At 38.0% G+C, this 19,875-nt stretch overlaps 2 protein-coding genes across 2 annotated transcripts in view; one reads left to right on the top strand and one right to left on the bottom strand.

Moving 5' to 3' along the window:
• The window catches only part of LOC119487476 (calcium-independent phospholipase A2-gamma-like), a 32,926-nt gene extending 20,762 nt beyond the window's left edge, over positions 1-12,164 (bottom strand). Inside the window, exons 1-8 of the mRNA XM_037768396.1 lie at positions 12,003-12,164; positions 9,662-10,977; positions 8,041-8,190; positions 3,867-4,018; positions 3,510-3,604; positions 1,763-1,934; positions 1,252-1,309; positions 677-871 (exon numbers count right to left, since the gene is read on the bottom strand). Coding sequence (XP_037624324.1) covers positions 677-871; positions 1,252-1,309; positions 1,763-1,934; positions 3,510-3,604; positions 3,867-4,018; positions 8,041-8,190; positions 9,662-10,909 — 2,070 coding nt within the window. The 5' untranslated portion in view covers positions 10,910-10,977; positions 12,003-12,164. The remainder of the gene's footprint in view (positions 1-676; positions 872-1,251; positions 1,310-1,762; positions 1,935-3,509; positions 3,605-3,866; positions 4,019-8,040; positions 8,191-9,661; positions 10,978-12,002) is intronic.
• Positions 12,165-14,110: 1,946 nt separating this feature from the next.
• On the top strand, positions 14,111-18,080 carry dnajb9a (DnaJ heat shock protein family (Hsp40) member B9a). Its single transcript, XM_037768435.1, has 3 exons — positions 14,111-14,294; positions 15,656-15,886; positions 16,168-18,080. The coding sequence occupies exons 2-3, from the start codon at positions 15,670-15,672 to the stop codon at positions 16,602-16,604; spliced, it is 654 nt and encodes a 217-aa protein (XP_037624363.1). The 5' UTR covers positions 14,111-14,294; positions 15,656-15,669; the 3' UTR covers positions 16,605-18,080.
• Positions 18,081-19,875: the final 1,795 nt, after the last annotated feature.

Raw genomic sequence — 19,875 nt, 5'->3', positions numbered from 1 at the left:
ATTGCATAACAGCTCGCCACAGGCCGCACTTAACCACTGCTCTGGTGTGAATTTGGCGTTAAAAAGACATCCCACAGACAGCTACTTTGCATATCGACTAGGTTTTGATCATAAGTGTGTTTTTGACAAAATTACAAACAGCATGAAACAAAGGCCTTGGCAGAAATTGACTCAGCTACATGTTCACTCCTCTTGACCAAAGGAATTACAAATTAATTAGGAACAATTGAGCTTGGTGATGCACAAAATGGTTCATTGGAGTGAAAAGCCAAAAATAGAGTTAAAAATCTGACTAGTACGGCTTTTGTATTGACCCTAAAATGTGTGCATGCAATGTTTGAATGCACCCATCAGGTCTGAGGGCTGCCAAAGAAAAAAGCCTATGAAACAACATTCAATATGCATTACGTTCTGTAACTGTGACACATGTTCTCTTGGAATTTAAGCTCACGTAACAGTGGTGCTCATGACAATCATCCTCCATAAAAGCATCAGCTAAAAGCTTAAAATCTAAATGTAGAGTCTAAATCCACTGCTGCCATAAAGTCCTTCCGCTCTTGTGTAACCAACAGTGACAGGAGATACTTCTGAGACAGATTGTAGGATTTAATCACCAAGTTGATCATGACCAGTGCCACCCTTTTCACTACCCTGTTGCTGTTGTGAGTGGACTGACCTGGTGGAGGTCATTTCCCAAGGCAAACTCCTGGAAGTACCCTGGGGCTGCTGACGTGGCACGGATGGCCTGCCAGAGCTGGTGCTGGCAGCCCCCCAGGTAGTGAGAGCGCACCCCGGGCAGCAGGTTGTAGTTCCTGAACACATAGGCCTTCAGAGGAGTGCCCCGGTTCACTACGGTGCTCACCGCTGCCACCTATAGGTACAAGAAATGACATACAACTTGCATGAGGCAGCATTTTACAAAGAGATCTAAAAATACAGGCATAATATCTAGACCGACATTCTGACAGATCAATTTAATATCATCTCTGTTCTGTGAGCCTCAGAGGAGTCTGCTGACATGTGAAATCCTGCATACTTCTTTATCCACACTGACTTGTATGGCTTTAGGGTGTATTCTCCTTCCACTTGTCATTGCAGAGGTATGCAAGACAGAGATAGAGACAGAGATAGAGACAGAGAAAGGAGCTTCCTCTGTAATAACCCAGTAAACAAGGTGAGACTGAGGCTCACTGGTCAGCGCCAGAACAGAACAAGAGTGAAGAATGAGTCAGACCGTCTTCTAAAGCTCACCTTGGGGCATTCGGGGTTTCTTGAAGTTTCCACCAGGAGCTGAGAGCCCATTTTCTCTCTGTGGAGGGGAAGATAGGATAAAGTTATTTTCTGGCTTAGTGGATTTTGGACAGTAGTATGACTTGTTACAGATTCTTTTCTGCAAGCTCCACGACATCCTCCTGCAGATAGAACATTTTTGTGATCGGCATAATTACAGTATTTTCAAAAGGACCGTTCTAGTGTTCTAAAGGTTTTAGGCCATCTACAACAATCTATGTATACTTTATATGACTGCTGTAACCCTCCAACATCGCAACTCCAGTTACACTATGCATGTGTCATACCCCATAGCTCAAGACAGTGTCCCAACCTTCTTTCAATAGCCTTGATCGAACCCGGAACGTTGCGGTTATATGCATGCGCTGTAACCATTCAGCTACTAAGGTGCTCCACTTACATGACATTGTAGCATGGCTCCAAATTAACGAAGCACAGGCACCACTCTGCTATAAATGACAAATGAACCGACCTGAGGATGTTCTCCCAGGCTTCGCTGTCATAGAAAGCATGGCTCCAGCCCATCTTCACAGTGCCAACAATGACGTTCTGCTTGAAGACATCTGAACCCAACTTCCGGTAAAGATCATCACACTCGTTCAGCGGGATTTGGAACAAACCTAGCATGAACCCCAAGATAGCACCTGAGGAAAAAAAACACACGCAAACATTCAAAGTGGGAACGTGACTGAGGAGGACCGGTAAACGAACCATACAACAGCATATGTTTGTAAACAGGAAGTATAAGAGCTTTAGTCAGTCCTTTGGGAATGCAACAAGGTAATAAACGAGCAGGCAAGTAATGCACAGCTCGCCGTTATTACTCTCAAGTCCTGGAGTTGATGCAAAGCTAATTGCCTGAAGGATTACCTGTTAACATTTCCCTTGGATGATCCTTTCATAGGAAGTGCACGAGATTAACATGGCTATTACACTACTTCTCAACTACTTTCTCTCCATGATTAAGGATCCCTGACAGGATTACCAAGCCACAGCAGTGCTATGCGGGCAGAGATGGGGTGCACCTGAATAATGTGGGTGATCAAACTCGCCAGATGTGGCCCAGATGGGTTTTAAATGTGTGAACATCATTCGATCTAGCAGGCAGATTACATTAGGCTTTGACAACATTCACTAAATGTGAAAATGAACTTCCACCAACTGGTGGAGATTAAGACTGAGGTAAGAGATAGGAGCTGGGGACAAACAGAGACTTCTGCTAGTGATTAAAGGCCGAAGTACTCTGCAAATAATTTTAATCTGCTGTGAAATGAAAACAACCAAGTAGCAGGTGGAGAAGACAGTTTGAGGATGGTCTACAGCACCCCCTTGTGGTAATTTTGCATACAGGAAAAAAAAGTATGAACCCACCTATTAAACAATTCCTGAAACCAAATGAAGCAATTACATGACAAATGTAATTTTTAGGACGGTCAATTGATTGAAATATTTAATCGTGATTAAGTCATTTTTAATCATTCATTTTTTTATCTGTTCAAAATCTGCCTTAAAAGGGAGATTTGTTTTGTATTTATTTTTAGTATTTAATACTCTTTTCAACATGGGAGTGGGCAAATATGCTTGCTTTATGCAAATGTATGTTTATATTTATTATTGGAAATCAATTTAACAATATAAAACAATGATAAATACTGTCCAGAAACCCTCACAGGTACTGCATTTAGCATAAAAAAAATATGCTCAAATCATAACATGGCGAACTCAAGCCCAACAGGCAACAACAGCTGTCAGTGTGTCAGTGTGCTGAGGTCAGAGGTCAAGGGACCTCTTTGAAAATGGCCATGCCATGGTTGGTACCAATGGATTCCTTAGGTTTCCTAGTTTCATATGCCAGTAACTTCACACTAGCTTTAAAATTGAGCTCGCTACAATCTAAATATCACAAGTTGCGTTAATGTGTTAAAGAAATTGGTGGCGTTAAAACAAATTTGCTTTAAGGCGTGTTATCGTGTTAACTTTGACAGCCCTACTAATTTCATAATCTATTTAAGAATTTGAACAATTTGAAACAGTTTTGCTGTGAGTACAAAGCAGAGCGATGTTGGTGGTGAAATTGAGGTCAAAACAACAGCAGAGCAACAAATGGGTCAGTGTGAGATCAGTGCTGCTGCCTGTCCGGCCTGTTATGTTGCACTCTGCTCACATAATCCAGACACATACATCCACAGACAGAGAAGTAGGGCAGGACGACAACGCACCTGTGCTGACACCACAAATATAATCAAACAGTTGGTAAATGGGTTTGCCGGTCAGGACTTCCAGCTTGTGTAACGTCTGAAGTGCAACAAGTCCCCTGAAAGTACAAAGTCAGACACAAAGAGTGAGCATTGTTGAGAAAAACAAACTCCTTTCCCTGTACTGTTACTGTTTAATTCATTATCAACAATCAATAAAAGACCTCTGAAAGAAAGATACTGCTAATAAAAGCATGAATTGCTTTTCAAAACACGGCCTTGACTGCTGTAAATGCTATTTAGTTCGGCTTTTAAAAGACTTGACATCAGTGATTCATATCTTACAAGAAAGAGAAGAAAACAGAGGAGCTGAACTTGTACCTTAACCCTCCTCCATCTATGGACAGGATCCGTACGCCCCGACCTTTCACAGGTTTATGGTAGCCCACGAGAGTGAGGGCTTCGCTAACCGCTGCCCTCAGGCCGGGATCACTGGCCTGCTTCAGACGCAGCAGGCATGGGACAACCTGCTCCTGTTAAACACATAAACACACTAAATGAGAAACACAGTCAGTCCGCCAGAAATGCAGGCAAACAGGAGAAAACTGTGAAGAGAGGGTACTGTGTATAATTCAAATACACTACAATACTGTTCATAAAATATAATCTATATAAATTCAAATTATAATTAGGCTGTAGCCTAAAACAGTATTGTACCGTTTACGAATACAGTAACATCAGTAGTGAAGATAGGCTACTAAACCACAGCTTGGCGGTGGTTTCAGTGTATATGAACACTGTAAGCAGACTACTTGATTACTATAAGCACATTATTTAAACGTGTGTCTAGAATTAGACACAGAGGAGACCATGGTATCCTATGACATGACATCACTTTTCACATGCATCCCCACCAGGGAGGCAGTAGAAACTGTGAGGAAACGCCTGCAGACTTAGACTACAGCCAAACCAAACTAAAACCCTGACCATATCTGCCAACTTTTGGACCTCTGCCTGAACACCACATATTTCCAGTACAACGGGGGGTTTAACAGGCAAACACATGACTGTGCTATTCACCCATAGTTGCCAACCTTTACATTGAAGAGGTGGAAAACAGAGCCCTGAACTCCTTCAGGGGAACAACACCGAGGCACTGGTTCAGATATGTGGATGACACATGGGTCACCATCAAAACACAGGAGGTGGAAGCGTTCACAAAACATATTAACTCTGTGGACAGTAACATCAAGTTCACACGGGAGGACGTCAAAAACAACAGCTTGGCCTTCGTAGACTGTGAAGTTCATTTTGAGGAAGACAGGAGCCTCCACATAGGAGTTTACAGGAAACCCACACATAGGGACCAATACTTACTCTTCGACTCCCACCATTTACTGGAACACAAGCTTGGAGTTATCAGAACCCTGCACCATTGAGCAGATAATATATCGACAAGTGCACAGACTCAAGAAAATGAGCGAAAACACCTGAAAAGTGCACTTAAAATTTGTGGATACCCAAACTGGACCTTTGTGAAAACAGCCACAAAATCCAGAAAGAACACCAGTACCACGGGTGGTGAAAGAAAAGAGGACAGCCGCAACAACATTGTCATCCCCTACGTGTCTGGAGTGTCTGAGAAACTCAGGAGGATTTTTAACAAACACCGCATCACTGTGTTTTTCAAGCCCAGCAACACACTCAGACAGAAACTGGTCCACCCTAAAGACTACACACCCAAACACAATCAAAGTAACCTGGTGTATGCAGTTCAATGCAGTGAGGAGTGCACAGATTTGTACATTGGTGAAACCAAACAACCACTAAACAGACTGATGGCTCAACCCAGACGGGCAGACTCCTCAGGTTTAGACTCAGCAGTCTATCTACACCTGAGGGACAAGGGACACTCTTTTGAGGACAATAACGTGCATATTTTGGACAGAGAGGAAAGGTGGTTTGAAAGACCTGGCATCAACTGACTCTAACGACCCATAACTACAGTTGTCACACCTAGGAGCACCAATGTACTGTGTGGTTTCTTTTATCCTGCTAACGACCCCACAGAGGTTACATTCCTGGGTTCCCCTGCCATTTAGCCAGAACTGAAGAAGCTTCTTGGATGAGAGGTGAAACGTCTTCAGAATCTAAACCAAATCCAGTTGCTGCTGATTTAACCCTTACTCGGATACCATGACCTGGATGACTGAGAACCTTCACAAACATTATTTAAACAGCATTTGTAAAGGAATGATTCTATCCCATGCTTTTTGATCCATATAAGCGGTTGATAACTGTAACCGTGATCACTATAAGCGGTTTCCACTGTAGTTGAAAATAATACATCTGCTGTATTTACCTTCTATCCCTGTATTTGCTCTCATTACCAATCATACCGCATCGCTCCTATTCTGCTGCTTGTTTTCTTTCAGCATGCAGTAACAGACAAACCAGGGCACAAACAATCGATGCTTCCTAAACGAAGGGGTCGATCCCACTGTCTCTCTCAAATTGGCTGCAAATAAACAAGTTTTTGCCTTTTTGCAAGTCATAGTTTAATCACAATGAAGGTGGGATCATTTGCAATGGAAAATGAATGCATATCGAACCCTTACTGAAATGAAAGAAGAGCTAAAACTGGTGTTACCGCAGCATTGAAGTGTTTCAGAGGACATATTTTTCGTCACTGCACGACTACATTGAGACCTCAGTCAATCCCCACAGTGGTCTCCTATATTTCTGTTGCCATTTGCAAAGATATCAAAAAGTATTCTTCCAACGATATGTTGGGGTAAAAACTGTTCTTGATCTTTCATAGAGGATTAACCTTCATCACAACAGTAAAAGTGGCCTTGGTTTGAAATAGGTTCCTGTAAGTTCCTGACAGCATCACAGATAAGGCCGAGACATAAATAAATACTGCAGTATGTAGTCTGCATGTTCAGAAGCTGCTGTGCTGTGACATTAAACAGAGAGCGACATGTAACCTGTTGCCACAGCTGACAAACTGACATTTGCCTGGCATGGGAAAATTCCCCAGACACAAGCCAAAGGCCATTATTATCTACATTATTTGCATACCAATATAACACGATTATGTATGCATAAAAACATGCTGCTGTAGATATTGTCATTGGTTCTTTCTCTCTCTATTAACACCCTTGAAGGTGTTGCTATTGAGTTTGTTGATACATATAAATATCTGGGCATTTGACTGGACAATAATCTAAATATTAAGCATCACATTGCAACACTAAGTAAGAAACTCAAGTTCACACTGGGTTCCTTATATAGATTAAAGTCATGTTTCTCTCCATCCTCACGTAAATAACTGGTTATTCCTGTCCTATTCCTGGCTATTCCTGTCTCAGCTAGACTATGGTGATACCATGTACAGATTTGCTTGTCCCACTACTTTGGCCTTACTTGAGCCACTTTATCATGTTGCTCTGAGATATACAGTATTTCAAACTCAGGCTACAGGACTTATTGTACAATCTGTTCGGACTGTCTTCACTTGCTATGCACAGGATGCAGCATTGATATATCTTAATGTACAAGGCAGGTTACACATGTACATATGCGCTAAGTTTGTACTTGTACAAAAGACCTATAATCTTAGGTCCAATAATTGGCAGGGCTTTAAGTAGGGCTGCATGATCTTGAAAAAATATCTAATTGTGATTATTTTGACTGATATTGCATTTGCGATATGATTTGCGATATTAGAGGATATGATCATTTTTACAAACTGATTCTCATTTTCACTGAAAAACATACTAAAATGATTATGGTGTGATTTTTTTGCAGGGGTATGTACAAAACAAAGGCTTTCTTAAAACTGTAGAATATGATGTGTAGGCTAGGACATAATTAAATTTAAAATGGCACACATTTTGCCTTTAAAAAATATTGCGATTTCCTCCTAATCCTGCAATTTGAAAATTGCATTAGGCCATACTGCTATATTGATACAAATGTTGATTAATTGTGCAGCCCTAGCTTTAAGGTGGCACCTGTGCGGACTGAGACAGGAAAAAGGAGTCTATTTTATTATGACCCTTTGGTTCTGGAATGATCTTCAGGCTAGACTCCACTTGGAGTCCCACATCTCGCGAGCCGGTTTTAAACAAAAGTTATCAGAAGTTTCAATCACAAACTGTTCTTGAAACAATGCGGACTTGTCGTGTCTTGTCGCCTTTTTGTCTATATGTATCATACACTTTCTCTCTATTTAACCTCTTCTGTTGATTTGTGAACTTTAGTTTTTACCCTGTAATGTATTGTTTTGTTTTATTATATGAAATCAACGTGCATTTGACTTTTAACTTTGCTGCTTTCTTTGCCAGGTTCCCATCGCAAAAGAGATTTTTTTCTCAATGTATTTTCTCTGGTTAAATAAAGGTTAAATAAAACGTGAAAAATAAACATCATAAGCCAGCGCCAAACATCAAGAGTTGATGCTTTTGACATGCTAAGAAGTGTCAGACACATTCCTGACAAAGCCGGTTGTGAAAAAGGACAAAAATGCTAGGCTGTTCCGATTTCTCACCTTGATTGCAACACCACTCGTCTCTGGAAACTCCAGGAGATGGTAGCTGAGGTCCTCCACCCTGTTGATGTAGACCCTTACATCTGAGGCCCTGTGGAGAGACTGAACCAGACCCCGAGTTCGATTGTCCACACTCACCCTGGCAATGATCTAGGAAAAAAAAGATGTGCAACCAGTTACGTCCAGCTATTTAAGCATTAGCTGGGATCCAAGTTAAAATGTGACCCGGTGTATGGCTCATTTAAAAAGGTATCTCTCATTTCTATTTACAGATGCACAGTAGCTAATGAATGTTGAAATCCGTGAGAACATTATTAAAAGTCCAATACGCATAATATCAAATCACTAAACTACAATATGACGGCATTAAGTTGATGATAACCATAGCTTGTTTCACTTCCACGGGCCGGACCCCAAAATTTAACTTTGAGCTTCACTCAAAGGAGGAATAATCCAGTCAAATATTTTTAAATGCTATATGACTGTATATAATGTTTTTGTACAACAGCTATGGCTTGAGTAGTATATTATATATTGTGATCAACACATTAATCCATCATCTAAAAGTAAATTGGGTAATACCGGTAGTATGGCTGGGCTATATGACGATATACTATATCCTCAAGATGATATAAAAATGTCTATCGTATATATTTTTCAATATAGTTTATATCGCAATATAGGCTAAATCGTTATTTATATATATTTTTTCTCTATAATTTCACTTAAAATGATTATTTTGCACTCAAATTCTTAAAATGAGAAAAAACTCTTTTCATTTGTAAAGTATTTAATTCATACAGGAGTATACAAAAATAGACTTTACCATGTGATTACTTCATATAGACTATTTATTTATAGATTTAGCAGAAAGCATTCTATATTGTGATATATATCGTTATCGAGATATGAAATGACCTAAATGTGATAGATTTTGGCCATATCATCCAGCCCTAACCGGTAATAACTTCTTAATAAAAGGTCCCGAAATTGAGCCTAAAGGTGAACCAGCCCCTAAAATCTAATTGACTGAGGAGGGTGGTTAAATCATGAACAGATTAATAACAAAGCTGCCTGCCAGTAACTAACCAACTAAAATGTTGTCAACAAACACGTACCTTTTCAGTAACTTTAACTAGATTTTGTTACTTGGATGGTACAGATTTCATGTTTCTCCTTGGATTAAATGTAACAACATGAATTGGACCATAACCCACCTGTATATCATATCAATCTGTTGTATATTATCAGCCAAAGGACACAAGTCATGCAGTGTTTCTGCTATCTGTTATTTCAAACAAAACAAATATTAATAGTTCCTGTTTGAAATACTCAATCCAGCCTTGACATTAACTGAATGTCAGTATGTTCATCTCCACAACATAAAAGCATCAGGCTAGGCCTATAAAGTAAACACCTTCTGTGGCCCTCTAACTCCACAAGAGGGGTTATTTTTGAAAATAGATTCCCAGAACTCACGTAACATGTCAGCACACTACCCTGAGACATATAGAGTAGCATGAGCTCTGGTCAATGTCTGGACAGTAGGCACCCTGCTATAATATACCAGAACTATCTGATGTGGAAAATATGTTTCACTTTATAGACAGCTTAGACTTACCTTCTCCCTTTGAAGCAGTAGTTTCTTGGTTTTCTCCTCTAAAGACTTCTGCTCCTTACTAACTATGGCCTCCACCTGTTTGACTTGTGCATCCTCAGACTTCTTTTCTTCCACTGTAACACTTTTGGACTCCGCTGCTGTCCTAAACTTTGGGACCAAGGGAGCAATGTAGCTTCCTACAAAGGCTTGTACAGTGGGAGCCGAGTAGGACAGGTAGTGTCCTAAACCTTTCTTCGTGGACGGTGGGGTAACTGGAGCAGCAGAGACTGTTTTATCAGATACTGGCACGAGGTCACTAGTTTGTTGACCCTGAGAGGAAGCAGAGGGATAGTCAACATTGTCCACTTTCTTGTCCTTTGTAGTGCTGCCAAAGTATGAGTTGATGTGATGGGCCAGGTAGTTGTAAGTCTCATCCACGCTGCCTGAAAAGGTGCTCGGATGGAAAAGTGCTGTGGTTTGTTCAGAAGTTGTGCTCTTGCTCTCGGTATCACTCGGTGAAGGTTTAGGCTCCTCTTGCTTCCTTGCACAACTGACTTTGACAGCTGGAACAACGCGTCTCAGCCTTTTCTCCTTAGGTTCACGCACAGTCAGAATTGTGGCAGTGCCAGTCACTTGGGTAGGACTGGGAGGATGAGTAGAGGTAGTGGCACTTGCATCAAATGTAGCAGCAGAAGTAGGAATAGAAGGACTGGCAGACGATGGCATACATATAGGTTTGGGTGTTGTAGATGTAGAAGTGGGGGCAGAATTAGTGGGAGTAGGAGTAGCCGCGACTGCACTCTCCTCTACTTTTGGCGTTGACTCAACACTTGCCTCACCCTTTTTTCCACCCTTTAAAGCATCAGGCTTGAGTCTGGCAATTTTGGAGAGAAGTTCTGTGTGTGTCCCACTCACAGCTTTAGAAACTGTGTCCAGTGTGTTCCTGACCCGCGACATGTGCTGGCTCAGACCAGCAGACCACCGTGAGGCTGAAGTGTTCAAATACAAGGTGCTGGTGTGCAGTCCAAGCCTTTGTCTAACCTGGTTAGCTTTATAGAGCCATCCTTTACGTCCAGTGATCCTCAGGTGGTGGATGTGCCTCCAGCTGAGATAGCCAACCTTGTAGCAATAAGGTTGTTGTACGTGAACCCTGCAGTGAGAGGTACCAGACAAGGGAAGTGATGCTGCTGACTTGCGGGCATGTGTATGACACATGTGAAATGCTCTGCTCACTTTCACCCAGGCATTGGGAGCCCAGTTATTACTCATTCTTCCAAGTCACAAGAGTTTGTACCATCCACGGCAATATTAGGTCTTTGCTCTCCCTTTTCATTAACCTGGTGATAAACAACAAAAAAAGGCGAGAAAGAAAACCATGAAAATTACATTACTTAGATTAAAACTACAAACACTGCTCCTATAACCGGCTTGATGTTTTCTTTTTTTTTTGCTCCAAGTCTTTTTATTGGTATTCTGTACAAAATCCAATAAATCACAGAAATAATGGTATAAACAAATTATATCCCCCCCATCCCTATAACAATATTACTTCACCATTAAATAAGCAGAGTTAATTTCATAAAAATGTATACATATAAATTAATTAAATCCAATAGCAACATAAATGAAACACATACAAAAAAAATAAAAAGAAAGAAAAGGACCAAAAAAACAAATAAAAAATAATAATAATAAATAAAAAATAAAAACAATAATTATAAGTTGTGAATTATATGCAATATGGGGTCAGCAGTTTAAAACTTCAATGTCAGTTGTATCCATTTTTTCTATATAGGTTAAAAAGGGTCTCCATATAGCATAACATTTCTGAGCACACCCTCTTGTAGTATAGCGAATCTTCTCCAATACCAAATGAAGTATGAGATCTTTAAACCACATCCTAAAGGTTGGAGGATACTTCTCCTTCCATTTAAGAAGTATAAGTCGTCTAGCTAAGACAGATGCAAAAGCTATCATATTCTTTGCTTGGCGACTAAGATGTATGTCTTGTGGTAATACTCCAAATACTGCAGTAGTAGCAGAAGGCTCTACAGGTACTTCCAAAACACCTGTAAAGGTTTTAAATATTGACTGACAGAAACTATTTAGTTTTGGACAGGACCAGAATAGATGTGAAAGGGTGGCTTGAGCTTGCCTGCATATGTTGACAGTTGTTCTGTTGTCTTCAGAAGTGAAATATCTTTGGTAAATGATGTTAACTGAGAGGACAACACAAATAGCTACCTGCTACTCACAATAACAGGTTTCATCATCAGCAGCTAGCTGTTAGCCTCACTAGCTAGCTAACGTTAACTAGCCTGCATTCATTCATAAAGGCTACACAAAACATAACAAAACATACCTTTTTATGTCGTCGTATCATTCATAGCATCATATCAAAAGCTAGAATAATTTAATATACTCATTAAGTCGTTAACGTTAATACAGAAGTAGTTATAGCAACGGATGATTGCAACAACACGGTCACTCGACCTGGCACTGAATTTACACAGTGACGTCGGTCAAAAGAAAAACAATGATCACGTGATATTATATGCGCTCTGCTATTGGCTGCCTCACACTTGGCCCCTTTAAATGGAGCCTGTTGATTGGTTGAGGGAAGTCTACTGTTAGCTGTACCTAGAGGGTTAATTTGTAACATTTACCGGCGTCTCCCGTGTAGACCATGTGGTAGGCGGGGTGAACAACCAAATATCAAAAATGTATCCCACCCTTCTACGTTTCACGCGGGATACAAAGGTAATCAAATGGAGCAGCGTGCAGACACTTGGAAATGTTATAATCACATAACTACTATGCCCTAAAAACTCTATAAGATTACAGTATGTGTATTATAATGTTAATAGTAAGATTTAGTATATATTTTTTTATATTCAATTTGCTTTATTGGCATGACTGTCAGGTGAACAATATTGCCAAAGCATTAATTCAATAATAAAGAAATAGAAAGAAAGAACAAAATAAAAACAAAAACATATATATACATATATACGGTATATATACAATTCATTAAGCAAATTACAATATATGGATATTTAAAAAGAACATGTAAATGTAAGAAAACAATAAAGAAGTAATTAATGTGTGTTGTGTCGATAAAACAAACAAACAAATAAAAAAACAATTAATAACAATATATTGCAATATCAAAGGATAAATGTAAAAACCAACAAAAAAACACAAAAAATCACCATGAAGTAGAGGAGTAAATAAAAGGCAGAGTGTGAGTTACATCTATTATGTGTTGTTGTTGTTGTGGTTGTCTCTTAGGCTGTGACATGCACTGACATATCTTGCACCTTCTATGCTGATGACACTATTTTCTCCAAGTAGGTGTTGTATTTTATTTTGGTCAGAGAGGGAATCAAAATCTTGGACTTTACATTTAATTTCTGTAAAGAATTTGTTCCTAATTTCTTCATATGTGCTATACATTGTAGCAGGAAATGTTGCTCTGTCCACCTGTCTCTTTGGACAGAGCTGACACAGCCAACCAAAAACATCAAAAAATGTATCCCGACGCTTCTACGTGTTCACGCGGGATACAAAGATAATCAAATGGAGCGCCATGCAGAAACTTGGAAATGTGGTGACTGTTCTTTACCCCAAATCACATAACTACTATGCTTTAAAACCTCTATAAGATCACAGTATGTACATTATAATGTTAATAGTAATATTTAGTATGTAGTAGTAGTAACAGTTAGTAAGACTATTTTTCAAAATTTTTTGTTTGTTTTTTATTACCTTTATTTCACAAACTGGTCATACAGGTTCAATTACAAAGACATGAGCAAAACTGTAAAATTAACAACAAGACAAAATAACAGATGCCAGGGGATAAACAGCTTACAAGTACAAAGCCAGGGAAAATAAACATTTATATAAATATATTAAAGGAGGTGTATAAAGTTACCGTCCTAATAGCTTTTTTGTTTTCAGAGGAGAGAATCAATTTAATGTATTGTTTGTTTTCATGTTCAAATACAAAAAAAATTAAGGTTTAGATTTCCTAAATTTGGATTTATGTATATGCTAATCAGAATAATCAGATTAATAATATAATGTTCTTTGATTTTACTATTACCTTTATGGAAACCAAACAAAACATTCGCTAGACATAGAGTAAAATCAGGGTCAATATTATCAATTATGAATCTATTCAAGTCCTTCCACAGCCTTTTGCTATGGTCACAGTGCCAGAATAGATGAAGAAGAGTTTCTGGGAGTACATCACAGAATGAACAGTTTATATTGATGTCCTGTTTAAACTTATCAAGATAATGACTTGCTGGATAATTTATGTGAAGGATTTTAAAGGATACGTCTCTTATTTCAACAAAACAGAACATAGTTGCTGTAAACACAGTAAACACACACAACATCCGGGTCACTATCGGACAGCTGACCGACAGAGGGCGGAAATGCACTGAGTGACGTCATGTTACCATGGTGCACTGAGAAGAGAGAAGAAGACATGTGAAGAGATGCTGCTTCGTCTGACCACTGCTCCTCCTCCATAAAACTCACCTAAAGTAACACCTGAACACTGTCATGTTTACTGTAGGTTGAATAGTTTAATAGGCAGAACTGCAATACACCAGATAAGCAGCACTCGTGTCCCTAAGAAAAGGTAAGTGAGGGTCTAAAAGATACAGTACCTTGTGTTAGCAACATCAGCTAACGGACTGTTGATAGGAACAGTCTATTATAACGTTACAACTAACTTAATGTTACATAAGATCTAAGCTAGAGTTAACCTATCTTTCTGGGTGGGGAGGGCAGTATTTCTGTTGCAATGTCATCTAACACTAGCTAAGAATGACTGCAAGCTAGTTTAGCTATCAGCTAAGGTGCCTTGTTCTCCAGATGTGTTGACACTAATTGACACTCCTTTCCTTTATTGCATGCAACACATTTCACTTTATTTCAATTCAATTCAATATGCTTTATTGGCATGACTGTTAGGTGAAAAATATTGCCAAAGCGTCAATTCAATAATAATAATAATAATAAAAAAGAACAAAATAAAAACAAAAACATATATACATACATATACATATACAAAGGAGGAAGGTCTGCAGGACAGATAATAATGCACACAGTGCACTTCCATAGACTAAGCTACTGGAGTTACCCTGCACTATACTCATTTTTAACAGTCTCTTCTGCACTATATTCACTTTTTTTAATAGTCGTGTATCACAGCTGTTACCCTGCACTATATTCAGTTTTAACAGTTTTCTTCATCTCCTTGTATTTTTATATCTGGTATATTGTTTTGTACTTTGTACTTCGCACTACTAACTTTTTTACTGCCTTTTTACTAACATGTTTTGCACTATGGAACTGTGATGCTGGAAACTAGAATTTCCCTCTCGATCAATAAAGTTACTATCTATCTATCTATCTATCTATATACACATATTTACAATTCATTAAGCAAATTACAATATATAAATATTTAAAAAAGAACATGGAAATTGTAGAAAACAATAGAGAAATAATTTATGTTTTTTATGTCAATAAAACAAACAAACAAATAAAAAACAATTAACAACAATATATTGCAATACCAATTATCAAATGTATATTATAAAAAAAGAAAAACATGAAGTAGAGGAGTAAATAAAAGACAGTGTGAGTTACATCTTTTATGATAGATAGATAGTAACTTTATTGATCCCGAGGGAAATTCAAGTTTCCAGCATCACAGTTCCATAGTGCAAAACATGTTAGTAAAAAAAAAGTTAGTAGTGCAAAGTACAAAGTACAAAAAAATATACCAGATATAAAAATACAAGGAGATGAAGAAAACTGTTAAAACTGAATATAGTGCAGGTGTGTTGTTGTTGTGGTTGTCTCTTAGGCTGTGACATGCCATGAGGTATCCTGCAGCTTCTATGGCAATGACACTATTTTCTCCAAGTAGATATTTTAGTATTTTATTTTGGTCATTTCACCAACTGATCATTTTCTCTCTCTTCATTGCAGGGGGCATTGGAGCCATGGCAACTGCTCAGTCTGCTGTAACGTTTGCAGTGTGCATCCTCATGATAACAGAGCTGATACTTGCCAAGAAGGACTACTATGATATACTGGGAGTGCCTAAAGACGCTACTGAGAGACAGATAAAAAAAGCTTTCCACAAGCTTGCAATGAAACATCACCCAGATAAAAACAAGAGCCCGGACGCTGAAGTGAGATTCAGAGAAATTGCTGAAGGTAAAGTTGATTCTTTCTCATTTTGTGTGTGTGAAAAATGTATTGTTTCTGGACATACTGGAATAATCTTCTTATTTCTAATGATATATTTTGTCCAGCGTGGAGATGAAAGTATTGTTTAGTCTGTCTCCATTTCAATTCAAGAACTCTTGAGGATAAATATGTCTGAGCTTGCACATTACCATATATTACACTTGCCATGACCTTAGTTAGGCCTTTGTTGATGAGATACAGTGCTGAGCTTCTCCAGCCTTACCTTAATTTTGTCTCTGTTTGTGCAGCTTATGAAACTTTATCAGATGAAACCAGAAGAAGAGACTATGACCAGTTTGGTGACACCTCTGCATACTTCGCTGGGGAGACGCAAGGCAGACAAAGACAGGGCGCCCACCAACCTTTCAGCTTCAACTTTAATGACATTTTCAAGGACTTTGACATCTACAGCCAGAACAGGCATGCCCGTCACCGGAGACATTTTGACGAACACTCCAGGTCCCACAAGGAGTCCCACAGCAGACACAAGAGACACTTTCAAGGAGGTTTTGGAGCAGGTGTCTTTGATGACATGTATGACGACATAGAGAGAATGTTTACCTTCGATAGACACGCCAAACAGACTGACAACACGTTTCATGGTGCATCAAAACAACACTGTAGAACAGTGACGCAGCGCAGAGGAAATATGGTAACCACATACACAGACTGTACCGCATCTTAAGATACAATACTGTTGTATTGATCTGGTAACTGAAAGCCACTTGGTTCAAATGTTGTGAAATTTGAGCAGTGACAGCAGTGATATCTGACATTCAGGCACAGAATGATTCGAACAGTGACACTCAGTTTACTTAGCTTAGGTCTAAATTCAAATAAGCTATGTTGTTTTTTTCAAACTATTCCTTGTGTGTGCTCATGGACTTGTATATGATTGTAGTAGTTTTACACTTATTGTTGAAATAAGCTGGCAGAGTGTATTTTGTCAGTATTTTTTAAGCACCTTTTTTGATAGTAGAATTTTCCTCTTTGGAAAAATAAAAATTAATTAGGCACAGGAATACCCATGTGTCAGCTCACCACTAGTTCACTACTTCCACCCTGCTATTTTGTATAGTTGTCTTTTGTGTAGGTTTTGCCATTGTGGGTCTCAAAACACAACTGAAAGTGGAAACAATAGCAGCAGCCATTGGAGTTTTGCTTATGGTTGTCAAATGGGGAGCAACAGAAATCTGTGGCCTTCCACATGTTGGCTTGTTGACTGTTGTTTGTGCTACATCTTGTTGAAATATTCTTGTACTCCACACTGCCAGTCACATTTTTTTTTGAAAATCATGTATTTTAGAATTTATGGTTAAATCTCCATCAGTGCAATTGTAAAGTGATTGTAAACATCTGTAAAATAGAAAATTTAAGTAAGATAAGTACATAGAGAAATGTTTGTGACTCTAGCCTTTCAATTAATACAATTAAATGTGAAGCCCACAATGTCCTGTACTTCTTGGTGTTTGTGGTATTTTGTGCACCTCGTGTTGGCAGAGGACATCTAGATTGAGGCTATCTTTAATACAAAAAAGTCACAACCATTTCTGAATCACACTTTTACTAATATTTAGATGTGTATTGAATCTGAACTTACAATTACAATGCTTGAAATTTAACCACAAAGCCTTAAATATAGCTTTTTAAAAACATTTGACTGGCATGTCAGATAAACTACAAAGAACGTTCTATGTGTAAACTAACTTGCAGAGGACCAATTTAACTGTAAGCTTACAGTACGTACTATAGCGTTCATGACTTTGAATTGTACTAATCACAAGGTTTATTGTTTCATTTTTTTAAATGGAGAGTGCAACTGTGTAAAATATTGCATTTTTTTTTACATCCTCACTGACATGAAGTGTAAGAATACTGCAGTACAATGCTGAAGAAATACTGTATGTATAAGTGCATACAAGCATCCATGTTCAGCACATTCTCTGAATCTGGTGATGGCTACTCACCAGTGTCGACTAGTAGATGAAACTCCCAGTACATACTGTTTTCCTTACATATCATCTGTTACCTTTTATCTTTAAACCTAGTTACAATGACGTGTTCATTTTACATTGTAGTGTAGTAGTCTATAATGTCAGTGTAAATATTCAATGGCACTTTTTGTATAAAATGTGTTTCGAGAAATAAAAAGTAAACTGAGCTTCCTTCTGTCTACTTTTTTATGTTGTGTAAGAGTGAGAATGTTGTTCATTCATATTCTACATACTGTAAGATAACCAAAATCTGGCATAATATATGGGCATATTCAATCTTTAATGAACATTTTGTAGCATTATATACTGTATGCACTGTTTTACTTTGAACATAACTCTGTGTAGTGATAGCCTAGTACAGTTACTTGTGAGTCAAAAACCGACAGATCACAGCTTAATATATGTTTACCAACTATATGTGTTAAACTGATGGCTAATTCACTGTTATATATACTGTAAAGTTACAGTTTATGATAGACAGGAAGGCAATCCAGGCACTCCAAAATACTAAAACAAGTGGCAACGAGGAAGTAAAATGTTAAAAAGCCTTTATTGTAGTGGCTTAATCATTAAAAAAGCCAACAGGCTTTGACCACTGTAGGTCTTCATCAGGGCTTAAAAACAAACAGACAAAGGAATGTGGCCTCACCTATATGGTATCGACAACCAATGGGAGGCAATCACATGATCACCATAAAACTACCAAATATTACAAAATATCATGAATAAATAACACAGAAACAAGTAATTTATGTACATCATCAATGCATAATACTCCTAGTTTTTAACATAGGCTGAAAAACGAACATGGGAGCCTATACAGAGAGAAGACAAAATAAATAAATTTTACTTATTTAAAGAAAACAGGTAATATCTATAACCTCATTAAGACCAGGATACTTTAAAGGTCCCATATCATGCTCATTTTCAGGTTCATACTTGTATTTTATGTTTCTATTAGAACATGTTTGCATGCTGTAATGTTAAAAAAAATCTTTATTTTCCTCATACTGTTTGCCTGAATATGCCTGTATTTACCCTCCGTCTGAAACACTCGAGTGTTTCAGACGGAGGGTAAATACAGGCATATTATAAATGTGCAAAAGCAGATCTGCTTTTGCGCATTTCAACGAAATTGCATTGCTAGGCAACAGCAGGGGTCCATGTTTCTTCCTGTCCTCTGATGTCATTCCCATTCAACTAGAAATAAACTGGGACACATTTAGATTGTTTACTGCTAAATATTGTATATTTGTGACATCACAAAATTACAGAAATCCTGACAGCTTGTTTCAAAGGCACAGTCTCTGAATATGGACTGTGTGTATTTCTCCATGGATTGCGCGTTTCCATACTTTCACAGTAAATTTATAGCACTTAAATCTGCTTTATAGTAAAAAAGACCTGAAAGTCTCACTTTTTACAATTCAATTCAATTCAATTCAATATGTTTTATTGGCATGACTGTTAGGTGAACAATATTGCCAAGGTGTCAATTCAATAATAATAATAAAAAATAACAAAATAAAAACAAAAACATATATATACACATATATACAATTCATTAAGCAAATTACAATATATAGACATTTTAAAAAGAAAATGTAAATGGTAGAAAACAATAGAGAAATAATTTATGTTTGTTGTGTCAATAAAACAAACAAATAAAAATACAGTTAACAACAATATATTGCAATATCAAATATCAAATGTATATATAAAAAAATAAAAAATAAAAAATAAAAACATGAAGTAGAGGAGTAAATAAAAGACAGAGTGTGAGTTACATCTATTATGTGTTGTTGTTGTGGTTGTCTCTTAGGCTGTGACATGCACTGAGGTATCCTGCAGCTTCTATGGCGATGACAATATTTTCTCCAAGTAGATGTTGTATTTTATTTTGGTCAGAGAGGGAATCAAAATCTTGAAGTTTACATTTAATTTTTGTACAATATGGGACCT

This window comes from Sebastes umbrosus, chromosome 4 (genome assembly GCF_015220745.1).
Source record: "Sebastes umbrosus isolate fSebUmb1 chromosome 4, fSebUmb1.pri, whole genome shotgun sequence".
Lineage (NCBI taxonomy): Eukaryota > Metazoa > Chordata > Actinopteri > Perciformes > Sebastidae > Sebastes > Sebastes umbrosus.
Note: the sequence above shows the minus strand (reverse complement) of the source record. Positions and strands in the feature narration are given on the sequence as shown.